Source organism: Mizuhopecten yessoensis, unplaced genomic scaffold (genome assembly GCF_002113885.1).
Source record: "Mizuhopecten yessoensis strain PY_sf001 unplaced genomic scaffold, ASM211388v2 scaffold10819, whole genome shotgun sequence".
Taxonomy (NCBI): Eukaryota; Metazoa; Mollusca; class Bivalvia; order Pectinida; family Pectinidae; genus Mizuhopecten; species Mizuhopecten yessoensis.
The window spans coordinates 210,370-233,724 of NW_018408737.1; the positions used below are offsets into that span (position 1 = coordinate 210,370).

A 23,355-nucleotide genomic window follows, 5' to 3' on the forward strand; every position below is an offset into this window, starting at 1 on the left:
CTAACTTTTATTTGGAAAATGAACGAAGGGCCATAACTCTGTATGTCCACCCAATCTCAGTATTTTTAAAACATTCTGTCATACCGGGAGGTATATTACAAATGTAATACAAAATAAGGCAATTTTAGGTGACTTCAGTATATCAGCGAGTTCCAAGAGGGAGAAAAGGGCCATAACTCTGTATATCAACCCAATCTCTGAATTTAACAATCCGTCATCCTGGAAGGAATATCAATACAAAATAAGGCAATTTTAAACAACTTCAGTATATTAGAGAACGGCAATGGTGATGAAAGGACCATAACCCTGTGTATATTGGGGCACATACCCAACTTAAGTATGGGACACTCCTATGAGGTACTTGGATAAAAAAAAATATCTGCAATTATATGTAAGGAGTATATGACACATGCCTGGGGCAATGTCATACAAGGAAGGACAGATTAACAGACTAATATTCCTTCTGTAGTTCTGAAGGAAGTTTTATTAGGAAGTTCACTGCGCAACCCAATAATAAAGTAATAAGAGATACAATTTTGATCAAATAGAAGACGTTTAAAGCAATTCTTATCAAATAGAAGTCATTTCAAACAATATTTATCAAATCCGGGTCATTTTAAACAAAGTGCATGTAGCATATAAGTTGGAAAGGTTGGGCAATGGTCTCATTTCTGATACAATATTGTTAAAGTAGTCAATGAAATTAAGAAAAAAACACTTTGTAATTTATTTCAAGCATTACAGTATTCATACTTGTATTTATAGCATAACATGACATAGATATAACAAAATATACATTAACAAATATATAATTATATAGTAAACAGAAAATGGAAAATTTACAAAAGCTGTGCCTTTATATCTGATATTAATTACTTGGTGTATGAAACAATATATACATATTGTTATATGACTTATAATGAAATACATGTTTTTCAACATAACTCAATATATAGGTGAGGAGTTGAATATATATCTTGAATTTAGATACATCACAGGGGAAACAAATGATCGACATTCAAAACTAAAAACCTTGGCATTATGCAGAAAAAGTCAATTAAAAAAAGATACATAGCAAATGCACCCATCAATAATTCACTAAGGCATACGTCTTTTAAATTTAAATTGACAAACAAAGATCTGTACTGGACGGAAGAGTTATGTCCCTTAGCTCAGTGTACTACAGTGTCTTGCATCTGGCTACTAAGTTTTTTCTAATAGATAAATACTCCCCTTGTATTTCATCCAAGAGATCAAATAATTTGATATTGTAGAGATGAGGGCCAGTCTACCCTTGTCAGTTAGTCATGGCCCTACACACTAGTACTCATTTCCTTTCTTTGTATTTTTCTTTACCTACGACGCCGGATTGCAGCAATTATTTTCTTATCTGAAAAGAGAAAAAAATTATGAGAAACTTTTCGCTAAATGGTGAGAAAAAATATATTCATTAAGAATAATTATGTTGTTAATAAGGAAATAAAAATGTCATGTGTGCTTCTGCAGCGGTGCTAATCTGCAAGGTACAAAAAGAGAACCTTGTCTGCTTCCTCTGAATTCCATGAAATTTGAAGGAAAAAATGAAGTAATTAAATACCAAATATGAATCGTTGATGTGAGGAATTTCGTTTATTAATGACTGACTACATATGACCGACAAACTAATATTATAATGTAACTTATCTTTAGTGATTGCAAAGTCAACGTATTTTGAAAGATAAATGCAAACTTCATCACAAGGAAATGAAATTGTAAATTAGAATTCCTTTTCAGCTTACCGGCAGTCATATTGTCGTGACCTTGCCCTTGAGAGATGGCGGGAAGTGCGTGCGACTGGACCCAGCCTGTTGACCCCTGCTTGCCCCGCCATCTAGGGCCTGACCCTTAAGCAGCTCCATAAGTTCTTTTTTCTCCAATTCTAGTTTCTCGGTGTCCTGCCTTCTCTGAATCTCCAAATCCATCAGGAGTTTCATCTTCTGTGTCATCCGGGACAGTTCCGACTTAAGTTCATCAACTTGGCACTGTATTGTGGACTCTTTCTGAACCATGTGTTCACGCTGCATGTTTAGACGAAGTTCCATCTCGTGTCGCTGTTCCTGAATCTTACACGTCATTTCCGACCGAAGAACGTCGTAAGCGGTTCGGAGTTCAGCGATGCAATTGTGATCATCGTGTTCCGGCGAGACAATCAACATACCACACCCAGTAGGACACTCTTTTGACCGGAACTCACAAGTTTCCAAATGATCAATTAAATCCTTCCGCGTGACCATCAGGTTACATTTGTCATTTGGACAGGCTACCGTTCCGAGTGGACAATCAGATTCGTGCGTATGCATGAATTCTAAATCGCCAACATGCGTACAGCCCAGGAAATGATTGCAACATTTCAGTTGCAGCTTGTTCAGGTCGTTCCTCATGTAACGGAATAGAGATTTGAGCGCCGACAGCGACAACGGTTTCCTGTCTTCTGGGCAGCGCGTGTTTTCGACAAGCCATCCTTCTATACAGGTGCGACAGAACGCATGTTCACACGGAGCCTGGACTGGATCTTCTAACACATCGCGACAAATGCAGCAAAGCAGACCGTCATTGACTTGAACAACAAACCTGTCGACGTCATAGCCCATCGTTGGCTGTTATTCTGTAATTGGCTCCTCCGGATACTGAAATCATATGATAAGAACTTCAAATGAAAGCCTTTTTACTCAATTTCAAATACTTACAAAACAAACCAACAAATATTCATTTCAGAGTTACGTATTTGTTACAACGATCTTTTAGATTATGTCGGGAAATGTTCAAATCCATGCATGATGCAAATCCTTCAAATGTCTATATAAGTTCACTTCAAGTACAACTGAATATAACGTCACTGACTAACCAACTTACAATTCAGGGTTTCGAAAGATTCATGTGGATGAATACCATCAGCGAGATTTGTTGTCCGTCATCGTGATCTCAGTGGGAATTAGTCTATAGCTATTTATAAGTACGTGTACTGAATGTTAAGTCGTGATCATGAGCTATAATTACTTGTGGTTCGTTGACCAAGAAGCAGAAGACGCTTACTTGTCCGCAATTTCTCTTTTTACCTTTTCTAACATCTCCATGTAAGTATTAAATTTGTTCAAATTCGTTTAAACACATACAAAATGTATGAAGAAAAGCAAATGACCTAGAACAGATCCCTGTAGGAGGGCTTGTGTCCGGAGGGTAGTGATCAATTCGTAATAACTCTACGGGCGCTTACTCCACCGACAGCATGCACTCGCGGACTCATGGATCTTGAATGCCGACATTTTCAACATTTGGAATAAAATGTACGTAACTCTTCCGTGTGAAAGTCACTAGAAATAGGGATTCCGCTGATAACCAATGAAATCCTGGAAACTGTTTAGGGACATGGACTAAAACCGGAAATTGCACATGAAAACTCAAGAGTAAATTTCCTTTCAAATAGGGACCAAACTGGAAATGCTAAAAACTGTTAAGGACACACGCATCTTACTGTAACAAATATTTTATTTCCAAAAGAGTTCCATATTCAATCAACTTGAGAAGTGTAAACGAACAAACGCATTTTTCTATCACTTTTTAAGGGAGATAACTCCAGGCGGAACATGACCTTAAGAAATAAGCACATCATACATAGCAATTCTTTTTCCATTTTTAAAGACATCCCCTGTGATTGAAATAAATTATTTAAAACGGAAGTACTTATTTTCTGACATAATTAATCCCTCGTCGGCTGATTCTTCATATTCTTGCTCGATTGTCCTAAATGCCTTTAAGTTACTAACATACTTTACTCAATGACCTTGTTGATTATAAAACTAATCCGTCAAAATCTCAAGACATCTGGGCTTGCCAAATGATTATGATGTTATGACATAAGAGTCATGCAAGCGTGGCGGTGAGCCGGATTTGACCCTCAATCTATATTAACCAGATCTAAATGACGCGGCCACCGTGAATGATTGAGTTGTGATTTTGTTAAATTTAGGTAGCGTTACGTCCGTTGCAAATAAGTTCACATATCTACAAGACCGACAATAAAGATGTTACCTAAAACATGAAGCGTTGCGCTTATCAAAGATCCCTCGACTTTAGCAGATTGGCAAACTATGCAACGTGATGATTAATGGCTTATGGTAGATCTCCAACGAACAAGAGTTCCAATGTATTTAGCATATTTAATATTTGAAGTTGCTTGCCAATTTACTATAACAACGAGTTTTATAGAAGACGAAGAAAATTCGTGATCATTCCCTGTGAAACAAACACATCTCCGCCGATGGCGTTCGATACCCGGGCCCATTGGTTTAAAAAAAAACACGTTGGTACCAGTCATGACATTTGTTGATAATTTTCTTCAATACAACAGAGAATTAATCCAAAATAACGTTCGACGCTAGTTGTATACAGTAGAAAAGTGGCGGCACTCTCTTCTTTAAAACAACACGTGGCAACTATAAATTTGTGGTTCCATGTCCAGTACCAGACAGTCTACCTAGCCACCAAATTGTGTACAAGCATACCTGTAAGTAATCAGGCGGAATATAACCGGCCGTCAAAGATAATCAATTCAAAACCCAAGAAACGTGCCATATGTCCTACCAAGTAATCAAAATGGTTACAGGCATACTAAGAGGTAAGCAGGTGAACGATCAGCGTTCCTGTTAGTGAACTATGTGAATGTGCAAGTACAACGACGCAGAAATTTCTTGGAAACAAGTAACGGATATTTCTTGAATGGGAAGGGAGAGGAATACATGTATTACCTGTTGTTAAGAAGTACCCTGGGTATACAGACTTAAACGGACACAAATTAAAACCGCGTTTTAACTTGTAACAGGATTTTTAACAAGACTCTGTGTTTGGGTACGATCTAATGATGATCGTTGCGACCCTGTGATCGCTGTACTATCGAGCTTTCTCTGAGCTATAAACTAATGTACAGGTGCCCCATATATTAAATACGTCATAGCAAATGTTCAAACGAAGAAACAAAAAGTATTGTTATAACAAAATATGTTCCTCCTCCCCTTCAGGTCAAACTGGGAGGTTGGGAAGAGTGTGTGGGTATTTATTACATCATATTTCAGGGAAGTTAAACAAAGCTCTGCGATCACATACGATTTATATCATAAAACTCCATCTTGAGCGATCGCTTCACTGCATAATAATATATATCTTATTCGTACACTCGAAAACCGTTTGAACTTTCGTTTGTAAACACACAAAATATACAACCAGATAGGGCCAGTCTATTGCAAGCAGTTATATGGACTGAAGCGGATATTGACAACATACCTCGTACATAAAATTCCGGTAAGAGAGATCGCTGTTTGTGTGAAGTTGTCTCGACTTTACCATTCAATAAAATCGATCTTCATCTTAAAGCGGACTGGTTTACAATGGTGTCATTATTAGAGTGAGAATTATAGAGTACGGTAATGGTAAATTATCTGACAGAACACATTCTGGCTTAGATTTGTAGACATTATTTTAAGCACAGACACCTTAGAAGTAGGTTCCAGCATGCATGTTTGGAACTCGTGCTGTGTAAGAAGTATATGTANGGGGGGGGGGGGGGGGGGTCCAAAGACCCACCTGTAACTAATGCTCAGGACCCTGTAAATTTAAATAACATTCCTTTTTGGATATGAAATTTCATCAGAAAGACACATTCTAGCTGATATGGATTTCGTAGATTATTTTTTCTGAACATCAGAAACACACATCCTGGAACGAACTTAAAGAAATATTGTTTCTTAACTTTAGATGTGGAATTTCCGACAGACGAAGCCGCTTTAATTAATAAATTAAGCTTTATTTACCTAGACAGATACTCTCAACAAGCGATCTCTACTGAAAGGTCCCCGTTTATATGCAAGTGAATAATTGATTGATACGGTCATAATCCTTACAGTGAATTAATTGTTCAGGCTTCCTATGGTCTAAATATCAGCGGACCAGAAACGAAGTTTTTAGAGAACACAGCTTGGTCAGAACAACACAATACACAATAAAAAATGCGTCTCTCGGAGTACTACATTTGTATCCACCATTTAGAAATGAATACAACCAGAACACGAGACCGAATATCTGCTCGGCAATATGAAACCGCGGTTTGGGGATACCAAGTCTGTAAATTATCTTTGAAAATAATTGACATTATCTCGTTTACAATTCTATGGGCATATATGGGATTTACTTGAATGTACTACATGTATAGACGTAAAGAATTATATTTACTTTAATTAACATGCACGGAATATCTGTTTGATAAGATGATCTTAATTAATTGATCGGATAATGATATAAGTAATTACATACAGGAGAGACATTTATAGTAGTCCTTTAAAACAAAACGTCAATATTAATACAAGACTATGGTGCTACTGAAGAATACAAACGAAATGTAAACATACATGTAAGTGACAATACTTAATTTGAAAATGTCACTATTTTATCACCGATTTTCGAAGGTCTGTCCTCAGGAACCTGATAATTTGTTAAAGCTATAGTTGGACCTAAACTGGGGTGTTCCGGGTATTGTTACACTTTTTAAGGGTTTAGGTCTACTTCGATAAAAATGGTGATTGCATTTTTACCGAAAGCATATCTAAACGAGTGATGGGGTTTACTTTGAACACCGCAGTTAAGGTCCAAATAAAGCTGTAACAAATGATCAGTTCCCTGTTGATCTGTCCTGTCAATAAACACACGTCCGTCATTGCCGCTCAACTTTTAGCGTGTGTACCTACCTTCCTCTGGGTTATTCCGAACGCTGTAAAGGCGTGTAATTAGCTCTCCACCTTGATAATTAGGTCACATTAATGCCATTTGCTTTCGATCGATATATTACTAACCATTGTTATATATGTACATTGTACATGATCTATATGCGGTATATTGTACATGTATAACCTTACCTGGTAGAAGTGTTGTCCCGTTAGATTCGTTACAGCCAATGTAATCAACTATATAAGGTCTGCTCAAACAAAGGTATCGTATCTATACATATAAGTGTAACCTACTTATAGAGCGCTACTACCTCCCGCCAATATTGGTGCTGCGTATGTAAACAACTGTGACGTCACATATCCCGCCAATTTTCTACAGTCATTTCCAATTAGCATTTACCGATATGTATGTCACGCCTGAACACAAGTTCTAGTACACAAACAGTCGCGCTGGGGTGTTGTGTGAAGAAGATTTTATTTGGCATTAAAATCTCAGTTGTCTTTAAACGATAAGTAACATAAGGTCAGATGGCAGAGGTTGGGAAACTAGTAGATGTGCCAACTTGGCAAATGACACACATAAACAAGTTGTAAAACACTGTAAGGGATGGAAGGGTTAATATCCGAAGTACGGTAATGGGTGTTGTAGAACGAATTCCCCTTCTTTAACGTCAACCCGAAATTCTACGTACACGTGGTCCAACATTAGTCGCCTCATAGGATCATGCAGTCGGATGCAGCAAGTATTTCTTTTCCAAAACCTACAAGGGGTGATTGAGAAGATTTCGGGTGTCTTAGCTATATATCATATTCAAGTGAACGAAAAAGTATCCAAATCAATGATGAAAAAATCTTTAAACTTAAGAGTTAACCTAAATTTCTAATTCATGTTTACAAAATTTGTTCATGCCAAGTATGGTTAGTGTCTCCTGATTGCTGGTTTCTAGATATTTCTGCTTTCTCTTGTCCCTTCTTCCCACATTCTACACAATTTGCTTTATTGGGTGCTTCCCATGTTACATTGTTTGAAATAGGAGAGAGTCATGTGCTGCTTTCTGTGCACGTGCAGTCTGCAGATTCTTTCCTTTTATTTCTTCCGAACCCCTGTCACGCTGATGATAGTTTGGAGTCCCTCTGTGTCTTCCGAACCCCTGTCACGCTGATGATAGTTTGGAGTCCCTCTGTGTCTTCCGAACCCCTGTCACGCTGATGATAGTTTGGAGACCCTCTGTGTCTTTACTACTCTGTACCTTGCAATTCGTTTCCGACTGATATAAATAAAATCTGCAGCTTTATGATACAGTGGTACAGGTCGATAGCTGTGAAGCTTCATATAGTGCATCTCACAATTTTCTTAAGCGATTCCAATGTTGACATCGGGATGAAATACAGTTGCATGAACAACGTCAGCCTTGGTTACCATGCTATGCTTGAACACTCATATCCACGCCTTTTTTTCTTATTCAGAAGTCAGACCTTTATCTGCCTATACGCTAGTACGTAAGTGAATCCGCCAAATTTTCAAACAGAAAAACAAAACACGATAAAAAACACTGCTTTTTGTACCCCCGTGTTCCCCTTTCCAATGACCTGTTCTGGACCGTCTCCTAAATGAATCCACTGCGAACAAAGGCTAGCTTCGCCCCTGGTTCAAGTACCGACTTATAAAGGTAGGGTCAACGCCTATGGAGATTAAACATTAGCGTCGGCCCCTGCTTGGAATTTCGAAACAAGGTTAATACAACAAGGTATAGGTATAGGAAGCTTGTTCTTGTGAAAGGATATAAATTTGCTAAACATTGGTGACCTTGACCTTCGTTCAAATATGCAAAATATAACTTTTGTATGGTGAGTCAGACAAGGATATCTTCCATTGCTTTACTTGTTAAAGATATAAAATAATGTAATATTCCTTCATATTTTGTTTAATGAATGAGAAAAAGGCAAAATAAACTGATGATAAAGTGTATATTAGTTTTATTATTAAGAATATTTTATTGTTTTCATATATCTGAATATCTTTGTCAATAACAAATTCTCAACCTTAAGTAGTTCTCCAGAGGAAGCAAAAATGAGTTATCACTGCTGGACATAACTTAATAACATGCCTAATATAATGAAGTGTTTTAGGATGATAAAAAAATAAGAAAATGTTTCATTTTTACCATAATAACCAATGATAATAAAATCTTAATGATTATGTGAAATTGTGCATTGACCATATTTGGCATGCTAAAAAAAATATTTTACCGGTTATGATATTATATAAAAATGATTAGATATTATCATCATGTGGGTGACATTCTTATAGAGAACTTATCTATTCCCGTGTAAAACGTTGGTTTAGGTCCAAATATAGCTGTAACGAGTTCCAGGTCCCTGTGACTCCGACTATCCTAGGCCGTTTTCGTTTAAACGGTCAAACCGGTCGGACCACTGTTGTTCGTTTATTAAATAAGGTCGGGCCTATAGTAGTCTGATGCTGCTTTCAGGCGAGCATTCACAAAGCCTTGCAAGGCCTGCATAAACATTTGCAGGTTCGCCAGGATTTATACCCGAAATTGTTATATTTATAAACGGTCAAACCGGTTGTTTCGCATAAACGAACAGGCCCTTGGTCTTTCTCTGTGTCCTTTCTCAGCATCTAAACAGAGCCTTTGCTGGCACTCAGGTCCCTGTGACTCAGACTAAGTCTTTCTCTGTGTCCTTTCCCAGCATCTAAACAGAGCCTTTGCTGGCACTCAGGTCCTTGTGACTCAGACTAAGACTTTCTCCGTGTCCTTTCTCACATCTAAACAGAGCTTTAGCTGGCACTCAGGTCCTTGTGACTCAGACTTAGTCTTTCTCCGTGTCCTTTCCCACATCTAAACAGAGCTTTTGCTGGCACTCAGGTCCCTGTGACTCAGACTAAGTCTTTCTCCGTGTCCTTTCCCACATCTAAACAGAGCTTTAGCTGGCACTCAGGTCCCTGTGACTCAGACTAAGTCTTTCTCCGTGTCCTTTTCCACATCTAAACAGAGCTTTTGCTGACACTCAGATCCCTGTGACTCAGACTAAGTCTTTCTCCGTGTCCTTTCTCAGCATCTAAACAGAGCTTTAGCTGGCACTCAGGTCCCTGTGACTCAGACTAAGTCTTTCTCTGTGTCCTTTCCCAGCATCTAAACAGAGCCTTTGCTGGCACTCAGGTCCCTGTGACTCAGACTAAGTCTTTCTCCGTGTCCTTTCCCACATCTAAACAGAGCCTTTGCTGGCACTCAGGTCCCTGTGACTCAGACTAAGTCTTTCTCCGTGTCCTTTCCCACATCTAAACAGAGCCTTTGCTGGCACTCAGGTCCCTGTGACTCAGACTAAGTCTTTCTCCGTGTCCTTTCCCACATCTAAACAGAGCCTTTGCTGGCACTCAGGTCCCTGTGACTCAGACTAAGTCTTTCTCCGTGTCCTTTCCCACATCTAAACAGAGCCTTTGCTGGCACTCAGGTCCCTGTGACTCAGACTAAGTCTTTCTCCGTGTCCTTTCCTCACGCTCAAACAGAGTTACTGACGATTGTGCGTGCCTATCTCGCTACGGCCACATCTAGTCCCAGCCCTCTGATGTTCTTGAACACTTTCCTGCACTTTCGACGACAGGTCGTTAACCTATCGATCGTGGTTTTATTACTCATTGTCCCTTTTTTCTTTGTGTATCCGTTTGGTCTGTCCAAGTGAGCCTTTACCCAAAGTCGTATAACATAACTGATTTCTTATATAATGGTTGATTGATAATTTGTGGTATTTTGTTCTTTGTCTTATAATTGAGTTATAATATGCCACAGTTTCAGTCTTTCCTCGAGCAGGTGTTTCAGCCATGTATTCAAGACTGATGTAAGAGTTTTACGTACTAAAAGTGCACCAGAAAAAGGTGTTTAAATGATAACAAAGCTGACCAGGATTGTAACAGATGCGCCCTCATGTGGATAATGAAATGAATATTTTTTAGGATGATGTCTATTGGTTATTATTCTAAACCCTTTGAATTTTGAAAATAACATGAATGGTTTGTATTAAATTTGAATCATACATAATGAAAATATAGATTATTAAAGATGGTAACTTACTATATACAATAACTTAATATACTGTGGCGTCGAGACCTGCATTGTCAGCTCGGGGATATGTTCATGTAAAATGATAAACTTTGATATTTGTTGTTTCCTTTTTAAACTTAGTTAATGAATGGTCTGGATTCAAAATAATTTCTAAACTAACATATTTAGCACAAACACGATAAAAGTTAAAAAAATAAAATAGTTTGGAGGTGAAAAGTCATTGTACTTAAGTTTCAATAAGCTAGCGAAGCTTCTTACTTATACAGTCTGCTCGACGATACAATAGTAAAATAATGAAAAAAAATATATTTGATGACACATAATGTTCTAGCCACAGGCTCATTTATTCAGCTAGCTACCGGTAATAGGTGTTTTTTTCAGGAAATACAAAAGCAAACGTAAAACTATCAAATCCTGTCGACGATTTTAATGATAATATGTCGCTACACTAAAGGGCCTCTGCAGGATGTAGATTAACCATTTCACACAACATGGTCATCGTTAAGACTGAATTCCTAAACTTATTTACAACTCTCCAATTTATCACCTCAATTATTGATAAAGCATTTGTACATATGCTTCCCCATATAACCCTAGCTGCTGTGAGACGTATACGTACAGCATTGTGTATACACTGTAGCGTGTCTGCCATTCCATAGTATTAGTCTCTGCTGTGCATGAACTATCTGTCCCAGACAAAACATAAATCGTGAGTGATTTATTGCTCTACATGCCCTCGCAAGTAAATATGATTACATAATCATCTGCCTCGACACTATCATCATTTATATAAATATGCTGTGCGGACGTTGGGTTATCTCCCTTTACTGTTCACAGGCCCTCGTGAATCAGAAAACATATGTAACAACGACATTTACACATTTTGTGAATTTTTGTCCCGTTTCCCTTTTAAGTCCCTCTCGATATGCCCTAAAACTCTTTATAACAAACACATTGCCTGGCATAAATATGGCGGTATTACGAAGTTTTTAATAAATGTATATATTTTCTATCTGAAATGCGTTAAATTCATCTTGTTTTGGTCTTATGAGATGCCATTAAAGTGGCATGTATGACAGCTTATAGAAATTGCTTACGGAACTGGAAATCGCTATCTCCCCAATTTTCTATTTCACTTCCACATACACACCCTTGAAAAATTCAAAAGGGGCAAAACGCATTTTGTAATTAGTTTTTTTTCTAGAGAAAGGACACCTATCAATTATCTTTAATTGGGATTCGCATATTAGTGCTGTCACAATATATCGGAAAACTGGTATATCGCAATACACGGGTATATCGTATCATACCACAATACTGAGATGAAATATTGCTGTATCGCAATTTTTTTTAAACCTTATTTTTATGTTTCTCATTCTGCCTGATGTTTTAACTTTGCAAATTACTACAAATTATAACAGATATATGCCAATAAGCATAAAACAGGCTTTTAAAAGTGGTTGGAATTAGTTCAAATTCTGTAATCGATGATTGGTTTGACAAAAATCTTAAATCTATGTGATCCATATTATATATGATTAAGTTTGATAACATTCTGACAACAACTTATTATAAAATCGATCACATGTTTCCTATGACAATATATCGGGATACGTATTGCAATATATTCATTCTGTATTGCAATATATCGTGAAACACTCTTGGCGTATCGTCACACCCCTAACACATAAGATGTACCGTTACGCGAGCGCCTGTGTTCCAAAGGTGAACTGACCAACACATGGAAAAGTAAACAAAATCTGTCACGTGCACCATCTATCCAGGGGAACGGTCATTTGTACCTTCCTCGTTCTCATAAGTGTAGAGAAGAATACCCCCGGGCGACAGTATGACTTAACATCGTTCTCTTGTTTTGGGTTTTGTAACTTTTGTTTATTTGTTTATTTGTTTTCGTCTAAATAAAGCGCTTTTTTTTATTCCGTCTGATTATCGTGTCTGTCGCATTGCTAAGCGTAAACACCGTCACGTGATGGAAAAGCCCACTCGATCATAGTCCTGTTATCGTAAATGTGTGTTTTATCACGGACTTAGATAACATCTAATCTAATTCCGTGGTTTTATTAACCAAGAACCCTTACATCTGTCATTGTTAAGTTCTGTTAATTGTGGATCTCGATTCAACATTGAATCCGTTCTTCTCCTTCTTTCTCTCATTTTGAATTTGAAATCTGACTCAAAAACTCACTATTTGTATCACCTCTCTCGTGGAATGTGCTACTGACGATAAGCTCAATGAGTATTTAACATTATTTTATAAACCCCACCTCGTTTTGCTCAACTCGGTGTTGAGTCTTTCCAGGCAAAGTAAAGATAGTTAAGACCGATTTGAAAATCTATCTCTATTTTTAATAAATGAAACTTCTCTGGTCGAGCCAATGATAAAAAAAAGACAAGTGAGTCTCGTATTATATTCCGTTTAGCAAAAATATAACTTGACCTTTTATAAGTTTATTTAATTTAATCATGATGGTGTGGTTCTAGTATAAATTAAAGATTTGTTGTTTAGATTTGCGGTAGATGTTTATTATTGAAAACGTTACATAAAAAAAAAATTGTCTAAAATTTCATACCGAGTAAACTACATTTAAAACCAACAAGTAGTACATCAGAATCTAATTGATGTAGGTTTTCATAATTTTAGAGAAATTCATAAATCAGTCGGAATTTCACCGCGAGCTGCGGTTCTTAAAGATATATACATGTATATCATAAAAGAAATGATAATTCGGGGTTCTTATATACCGCTTTATCACAACCTAGTTCGTAGGTCGTCTCAAAGCGGTTCACAAATTATTATCCGTGGTTATGGGGCCTATGTAACCACCTTATATCATTCTCAACTCCCTGGGGAGCATACAGTCGGTGCTGCCATTTCGGCGCTCACATTGCCCAACCACGTACTCATTTACAGCTGAGTAAACTGGAACAAGCGGAGTAAAGTATCTTGCTCAAGGATACAACACAGTGCCGTGACATGATTTGAACCCGCAACCCGTCGGTCACAAGACCGGGGTCCTACCACTAGACTATCGTGCCACTACTCTATATCATTATGTCCTGCCGAGGTGTGGTACGGGCGGACTTATGGTACCTGTAGCCGGGCTGCCAGATGGCACAAAGTCAAAACTGGATATAAACCAGTTCAACCCCTGTTGTCTTAAAATACAGATCTCGATTTAATTATTTACCTTTAACACATTTGTTCAAGTCGAATACACACTCGTGTCCTTAAACAAGTAGGCTCGGATTGTATGCCGGTATGTTTATCGTCTGATATATAAAGATTTGATATTATTGGCTTAATTTTAATTAACATGTTTATCAATAATTTTAATTACCGTGTTTCTCTAACTTTTTCAGATGTTATGTGAAGTTTGTTTAATTATTATTGTCTTTACGTTGATTTTTGTATGTATGCTCGAACACTTGTACAAACGATCTGGAATTGAATTTGAAGATATATCATATGACATTAAATTCCGGTGGTGATGGATATGACAAGTTTATATATTTTTCAATCCATAACGAATTTGGATACTTATTGTTTTGTTATTGCGACGCGTCTTCCTCACAGTCTTTTTGTAAACATACTAATATACAGTATATACTAATACCCACATTTATGGGTGTACGCCAAGGTGATGCCTACGGTCTCTCTCTATGTTTCCACATTTATGGGTGTACGCCAAGGTGATGCCTACGGTCTCTCTCTATGTTTCCACATTTATGGGTGTACGCCAAGGTAATGCCTACGGTCTCTCTCTATGTTTCCACATTTATGGATGTACGCCAAGGTGATGCCTACGGTCCCCCTCTATGTATCCACGTGTATGGGTGTATGGGTGTACGCCAAGGTGATGCCTACCAACCGTACATGTCCCTCTCTATAAATGTTTGCATTAGTGTTAAAATAAAGTGTGTGTGNGGGGGGGGGGGGGGGGGGGGGGGGGGGGGGGTACTCAAACAGCTATATCGAATTTCTTTTCATAACATCTGAATTCAAGCTTGTTCAGTTTTTCTTAATACAATAAGACACTATATATTTAGACAACTGCTCTATCGATAACCAGCCGCTGCACCGCACTGTTGGACAGTCACATTATCATCATGTTGTAGCAATCTGAAACCCTATACCCAAACATCTACCTAACTTGTGTTTATGTATCGATGTTCATTTTTAAAACTCATAAAAACAAATCATGCGTTGAAAAATCAATTAAGGATATACATTTCAAAACAGCATTAGGTAATTGGAGTATGAATTTCCATCGTGGCTCAATAGTAGGATTGATACAACGCACTCACGTTTAGATCTGGGAGACTGTATGTAATATGTAATGGACATGTCAATATCTCTGTACACTGTACTGGACATGTCAATATCTCTGTACACTGTACTGGACATGTCAATGTCTCTGTACACTGTACTGGACATGTCGATATCTCTGTACACTGTACTGGACATTTCAATATCTCTGTACACTGTACTGGACATGTCAATATCTCTGTACACTGGACTTTATAAAACCATCAGAAATTTACATTAAAAAACGTTTAAAAATATATGTCAATGTTTTGCTTGATTTGTTGATGGAAGATATATACATGGTTGTATACATACAGCAAAACCTGTGCATTCCGACACCACGTGGAGCACAATATCTTGGTCAGATAAAACGGGGCATACGACAACACAGGTCTAACATATTTTATAACAAATGTGAATACATCATATTGTCGGCTTAGCAATGTTTCGGAATACTCGGGAATCATATTTGACAGATTTAATTGTTTATAATAAAACGAGAGACTAGCAGAGGGCAAAAGAGAATCGAAACAGAGAGGGGAAGGAGAGCGAATGAGAAAAATGAAATGGTGAGGAGAGGCAGGAGTGAGAGAGATAAATAGGATAGAAATAAAGGGGAGACGACAGAGCGAGGAAATAATGAGATACAGATTTTGGAAGCGTGAGAGGGATAGAAAATGAGAAAACAAGAATCCATAGCAGCGCACTTGTTGGAAGAAAGCAGATCGAAATGAAATGCTGCATGAAATTTCAATCTGCGTAGTTGTACAATAAAGTACCAAACTTACCCTAAATAAGACCGGCGTCCCTTCAAACAAATTGTTATACTTTTATTCAGTACTTTACACAAAAGAGCTAGTAAATCACGGTATGAATTCCGGAATTAAAATACATAGGTAAGCTCTCCGTGTTTCATACCAGGTCTTCTTAGCGTGAGAGCAAAGGAAAACCATTTTTATGTTTACACATTGTAACGTAATCATGTGAAAATATTAACAACGTTTAAGTGAAATATGTGCATTTCATCGAGTTCGTGGTACATGTGTGCGTTTCCTAGTAGACGTTATTTTATGATGTTACCTACCCGAAGGTATTTTTTATCTCCAGTATCATATGATATTGTAATTGTGTAAATAAGATAGTATTTATATCTTCTACCAGGAAGTCAACGCTGAAATCTATGTCAGGAAAAAACCAGCTGTCACTTGCGTAATACATTATGTATGTAAGCACAGGAACCCGAGTACTGTATAGTTACAGGTGGTATATCTGGTCCTATCCCGATGTATAGAGAGTAATATTACACCTTTTATGAGTGAAATCATCTCTTTATTTGACTTGAAACTTCAATGTGCAGGATTTGAAGATTTAACAAACACGTGACAACGGATATCGATTGAAATCGATCTCATATTTTACTGAATATATTTCACGACAGGAGGTAACCGGTTTCTCCTGCGGTGTAAATTTCAAGACCAGACAATAAAAGACCTGGATGACCTATACTGTGTACGAGGGCACAAACAATATCGACTGTTTATAGCTCCGAAATCAGTTACTATAAGCGGACTATTTATCTCGGATAGGGCTGTTTAAAGGACCAGCTTTGGCAATTACACGTATTTAGGGACACGGTATCAATGGAAAGATAAAATACCGGGATCGAAACATGAAGTGTAATCGTTAAGAATGTGTCCTTTCATCACAAAAGCATGTTACAATATTACAACACAGGCATGTATAATCCAGGGTTTCGAACATTTTAAGATTTCTCAGACCTACGTAATTTCTTTTTTGAAAGTACTCTGATTGATTATTATATAAAACACGAGCTAACTTTTTTATTATTATTTCTTTAACGAGCTAATTAAGTATACAAGTTTTTTTAAAAAATTTAAACCACCATTCTTGTTTGCGACATGATCTATTATAAGGAGGAATGTGGATTTCCACAGAAATATCTTAATTGGTCGCAAGAATTAAAATAGTACACTTAAAATGCCATCAGCTTTAACGTAAAATCTATGCTCAACAATATATATAGAAGGCAAGATAGACAGAAATGTTTATGCTGAAATTTAAGCTGGCATAACGCTTACTAAGTACATAGCTATATTACTTCTTCGGGTCAAGGTCATTGAGGATATTAAGAATTCAGAAAGAAATTATTTGCCATTGTATAGTACATGTTTACTCTTGAACACAGACTTAAATAATGTATTTGTGTGGTTTATCAGAAAGTGAACGACAACACATTTAGTCTTTATGAATATTTATGAACCCGTTCATATTGACTTAAGTTAATATGTACATACCTAAATAACTAACAATAACGATGTAAGTATATCAAGCATGCTGCTAGGTTACTCAAAGTTCATATTTGACATATAACGTCTTTGTAATAAATGGGCTATTCTATTTTAAATAGTACCTGCTTACAACGATCACATGTCTATGGAGACAACCCTACTTTAAAGTATCCCTGTCTATAAAGAACTTCATGACCATAACGACCACCTGTCTGTAAAGGCATCTGCCTATAAAAACTGTCCATGAAGACCACGTGTCTATAAAGGTAACGTGTCTATTACGAATCCCTATCTTTAACGACCACCTGTCGTTATAGACAACATGCCTGTATAGAACGTTACCTCCACCCCATCCCCAGTCCCCTCCCCGGTATCTGATTTTTCATTTTCCCGTGTTTTTTAATGTGCTATATCAACTCAAGAGATATATTTCAGTACATCTTTATTCAATCAATATCTATCCATATCAATATCAATTAAAATCATCGGTACAAAATAGAAATATCACAAAACAAATTGGTATACAGAGGATTGAAAACTCACAAAAATGAATGTGTCTTTCTTTACAATTAATACAAGAATGGGACCAGGAGGTGTTAAATATTAATTCAATTAAAACATATGTCAAAGATGTGATTTCATACGGTTACCTTTGATATTTTTTTCATTGCCACACAAGAACAGATCAATGTCACCCCAAAGTTAAGTCATGAGACATGGATACACATGTATAGGACATTTTTGCGGTAAAAGAATAATTATTTCCGTCCGCTCATGTGTAACGCGAAGAGTTATTACATATATAGAGAGGATGGTTTATAAAAAAAAGTTTAGATATTCAACGTAATCAGTCATGCAGTAAATATGCAGGGGCGATGATTTGACAAAACAGATATAAAATAGTCTAATGTAGGTCTACATATATATTGCATAATGTACAGATTTCCAAACAGCTGAGACGTTACGCCATTGTTATATACCATTCTGCCCGTATGTAATGTACTTAAAATGGTTAGTTTCTTTGACCAGAGTAGGTATTTAGCTGTCAATTTGTACGGGCACCTGCTGTGAACGACGAGAACTAGGCTACCTTGGTGACGTCATCAAGCGAACAGGTCATAGGTCAGCGAGTGAAATGGGAACGGATGAAGTTTGCTGAAGTTGTTTCTCTGGACTATAAATACACTTTTCAGCCTCCGTGTTAACTGCGAGAGAGATTCCGATATGAGTGGAACGAATACAACAGTTCACCATGCCAGAAAGGTGAGAAAGATCGAAATAACAACTTTGAACGGTCTGTATTTGTCGAGACACGGCTTCGTAAATTTACACTTTCAGTTGCAGTGTGTACTGAGTGTTTTTGATTGTACTGATTATACAGATACAATGCTTTTAAAGACTGGACAAAATTTTATTGCATTATATTGTATCAGGACTGTCTGAGATTTTATATTGGATAGATCGTATCTGAAATCACGGTGTCGACAGCACCATGCTAGGGGTGGTGTTCGGAAGAACTTTGAATTGAACGGGGTGTTGTCTTATTCATTGTAACCCAGTCCGATATACATGGCGAACTTTAATACAATAGCGTTAGGCCAGCCTGTTGATATATAAATAGATATTTACTGAACACACATTTCTCGGTGATTTTATAGTCGTCTACGCATCAACAGAACACTCAGTACGACTAACACATATATTAGCTGGTCTACATAATTGATGAAAGTGTGAAAGGTTGAAATCATCTAAAAATTATGTTGGTATGTTATGTGTATACAGTACATCATCATTATTCAAATATACCTGTACACCTATGAATGATCTTCGCCAGTGAATTCCAGAGAATTTGGTTCCACTCGACTGCATGAGAACATTTTTCATGCCTCCATAGAGTGTATTTAAAATCTAGTGAACTGGAATTAAATTTCATGTATAAGACCCTACCTGGATTTATTTTGTATAAATTGTTACCTTGATTACCTATTGAAATGCAAACAATATTTTTTCAAACCTCTTCATTTAACGTCTCGTCTGAGCTCAGCAGAGCAGATTATGTTACTTGAATTAAGTGTTACCTGTATTTTAGTGGTACCATTATATACACACAGGAGTGTTTATGCTTAAAGAAAGTTACATACATGGAAGAATGTCAACAATGTGGTTGTGTACTAGTCGCAGTAGTCGGTGACTAACACTGGTCCAGGGGACCTATCGGGAGTAAGCTAATCAAAACACCAGCTAATTCCATTTAAAGCACCTAACTGTCGACATTGCACGATTATTTTATTTACATAGTTCACGACAGATAACAGTCAATTTATATAGGTGTATCATTATAAAGTTATCGTTATTGCTCATGTTAAATAGTTTACATAAACACGTAAATTGGATACATATAAACGAGGGCTGTGTATTGCCACCTTAAACAAGCATTGTGATTAATGTATATTGAGAGTGAGTTGTATATAAATACTAGTGATGTATGTATAATTGGTTGTTAATAGTTTACCTCCCTATTCTTTTAGCTTCTGACTTTTTCAAAAGACCTCTATCTTTACCTCCTGTTACAAACTTTGTTGTAAAAATTTAAACCATCAATTATAAAATTAAAAGACATGGTCAAACAAATCATTCAGTACTAATTTTGAGGAGCTGAAAGATTTATAACAAAAGCATAATATTATGGCAGTACCACCCTGGTAGTGTAACAAAACACTACTGATGACGACCAAGGAGAATATTTCTTTAGCTCATACGGTACAGTGTAAGACTAGAAAACCTTCAATATAAAAAAAAATGACTAGAAAACCTGAGGGACTGGGTTCCATCCCTAGCGAAGGTATTGAACAAAATAATGACCAGTTACAGTAACATATACCGGTTTCCAATTTAGTATTGTCATTGTAAATAAGGACATTATGTTATGCATTGAATTTAATCACAAATTATAAGGCCATTTACCTGGTACATGTGATACAATCTGATAACTTCATGGTCACTGGAGGGACTTATCGGGAGCTAAATACTAGCCCTAAGCCACCTTGCTAAATACCTCGAGCTCCGCATGCATCATAGTGTTATGCAGTATGGTCTTGGTGCTTCCAACAGCATCATTATCTGAAAGTGCCATCTTATTTGGATGGTATAGCATAGCAAATCCACAACACACCACACCCCTTCAGATCAGTGATCAAGAAAAGAATATACCCGCTGTTACCCACTGCATGTTGTGTAAGAGGCGACTAATGTGGGAACGCCCTGTAGAATTGGGGATTTGCTTTTATGCCCTATACTTGAGGGCACAAATGGACTAAAATATATCTGCTAAACCCATTACAAGATTTGGAATATTAATATTTCTTTTACTGCTAATTACCTTTTATTTCCTAACGCCTTGTTTGGCAACACCTCACTTTTGGCTTTAGTGTTGAATGTTCACACAGGTGAGGAAGGCAATGGGTTCTGTCTCCAGGCCAGGACATCATACCAAAGTCCTTAAAAATGGAAGTTGTTATTCCCTGCTTAACGTTCAGCGCTAAGGGTAATGGATACAACTGGTTTACCCTTTGTCAGTATAATGTGACCAGGTGGAATGCTATGTTGGGTCCCGCCGTGCTTTCAGCATTGTATTTCAGTGAGATAGCACTACCAAGTTGGCATCAGGTCATTAGGTCCGCACTATCACAAGTAGGCAATTCAAGTACACCAACATACCCTGTCTCCAACACACATATATTTATACATACCTGCACACTTTCATAACACATGTCCTTAGATGACCTAAGATGTTAATAAGATGTTAAACACAATTAAACAAAGCCAAACCAAATATATACCCCACCCAAGTTATTGAAGTTTTCTGGGTAGCCGAAAAAAACTCGAAAAGCAATGCTACAACGACTTTAGGTTTTACATCGCAACCATCTTTGTGGAAGACATGAGTGTTACCACTTTACCATTAATGAACCCTTGAGCCATATAAGGTTCAAATTTTACTTTGCAAGTGCTTAATTTAAAATGAAGAAGTTTTTCACTAAGTACTAGATCTAAAGGAATAAAACACCTGTACCAAAAATTATTTTATTTTAATGTTGCATAATGTCATCCGATAGCGTACAAGTTGAGAGTAACAATTTTGTCTAATTTGGAAAATTTTGGTGAAAAATGTTGTAAAATGACCCCTAGTTCGAATTATTCTGACGTTTTATCGACTTTTTTCATATCTATCTGTCGTCGATTAATCGTTCATCGACGACAGACTGATATGAAAAAAGTCGATAAAACGTCAGAATAATTCGGACTAAATGACCCCATAATTTACTGGTAATGGGTCATAGCTATATATACATTATGTTGATAAATTCAAATGCACCAACTTCAGAACAGGTTTCTTTTCCCAAAATAGAACTTTAGAAAAGGTCCTGAATACGGTGGTGATAATACACAGGTATTGACTATTGTACTATGACAGTCTAGGTGACATTTATACATTACAGACAATTGAATTTGTGATACAAAGTACAAACATTTCATTTAGTCATGGAACACTGATGATTGTTCTGGAATTTTTTAAAGCAAGTCCAGAACATCTTTTCCATAACTTTAATGATAGATCATGACTGCATGAGTCCCATTACTAAAAGATGTAGCAGGTCATCAAAATGTTTTTCAAGTCCAGCAGGAAAAGCATGACTCCAGGGCCTGTATTCATCAAACCATTCTCATGCTCAAACATGAATTCTGTACTCAAACCAACTCTCATCATACATGTCAATCTCTAAAAACATACAGTACATGTACACTTTCAAACAGTTAAATATAAACATTGAAAACGGTATTCAGCTCATTGTTTTTCTAAATCTCTTATAAATCATCAACCAAATGTGACTTTTTAAAATCATAAGAAATTGGCCTTGAGCACAGAGTCAGAGTTTGAGCATGAGAATCGTTTTCTTGAAACACAGGCTCAGGACTCAAATGTCAGAGTTCAAAATATAACTGAACCTGCAAGAGTTGGTCAGTTGGGTGCACTCAGTCATATCCTGGTATATGTAGTGTGTGTGGGGAAAGTTATAATGAATGATCTCAAAATAGGGTCTTAACCCTTGGCAGTTGTCCAGTGGATCAAGGAATGTTCTGCCATTTCTCTGTCAGTGTGCATGCCATGTGGGTACATGTATGTACCAGAATGTTCCGGGATGCTCAAACAATATCAGCTGATGTTATGGTTTCAGATAAAAAGGGCTTTTATATGTAACATGTATGTTTAAATTACTATGTTAAAAGACAACCTTATATTACAACAATACATGAAAGATGTGTATCGTAATATAAATTGTCCAACTTATATTAATCACTCTTGCTGGCCCATCCTCAAAATTCCAGGCGCTCACTTACGTCCCCTGCACCCGTGGAATGTCATGACAAATTGAAACATGCAGTAAGCATTTTGGAAAAGTTCATCACATTTCTTTTCTTTTCAATTTTTAGGTCTCCTGAGACAAAGTCTCAAGTGACCTATTGCGATCGCCTTTTGTCGTCCGTCGTCCGTCGTGCGTCCGTAAACAATTTACATTTTCGACATCTTCTCCAAAACCCCTGAACCAATTTAAATGAAATTTTGCAGGGACCTTCCATGGACAAAGGTCAACAAAATTAGTTGCCGGTTTAGTCCTAAGCCCCCAGGGGCCTGAGGGGCGGGGCCAAAAAGGGTCAAATTGACTAAAATTTCAAAAATCTTCTTCTCCAAAACCTCTGAACCAATTTCAATGAAATTTTGCAGGGACCTTCCATGGACAAAGGTCAACAAAAATAGTTGCCGGTTTAGTCCTAAGCCCCCCGGGGCCTGAGGGGCGGGGCCAAAAAGGGTCAAATTGACT

General features: G+C 37.2%; 2 protein-coding genes across 5 annotated transcripts in view; one reads left to right on the top strand and one right to left on the bottom strand.

The window, feature by feature from the left end:
- Window positions 1-853: 853 nt before the first annotated feature.
- LOC110462644 (RING finger protein 151-like) lies at window positions 854-15,974 on the bottom strand. 4 transcript variants are annotated; one of them, XM_021516707.1, is made up of 3 exons: window positions 15,953-15,974; window positions 1,779-2,666; window positions 854-1,390 (listed from the first exon to the last, which is right to left on the bottom strand). In XM_021516707.1, exon 2 carries the CDS (start codon window positions 2,628-2,630, stop codon window positions 1,785-1,787), a length of 846 nt encoding a protein of 281 aa, XP_021372382.1. In that variant the 5' UTR covers window positions 2,631-2,666; window positions 15,953-15,974; the 3' UTR covers window positions 854-1,390; window positions 1,779-1,784. The 4 variants fall into 4 exon arrangements, with proteins under 4 accessions (XP_021372382.1, XP_021372379.1, XP_021372381.1 ...); XM_021516704.1 differs by lacking the exon at window positions 15,953-15,974 and adding an exon at window positions 6,942-7,079; XM_021516706.1 differs by lacking the exon at window positions 15,953-15,974 and adding an exon at window positions 6,774-6,897.
- A 2,454-nt stretch (window positions 15,975-18,428) lies between these two features.
- LOC110462637 (rhophilin-2-B-like) overlaps window positions 18,429-23,355 on the top strand; it is a 27,996-nt gene continuing 23,069 nt past the window's right edge. The window contains exon 1 of the mRNA XM_021516695.1: window positions 18,429-18,736. Within this exon, the coding sequence (XP_021372370.1) occupies window positions 18,698-18,736 (39 nt within the window). The 5' untranslated portion in view covers window positions 18,429-18,697. The remainder of the gene's footprint in view (window positions 18,737-23,355) is intronic.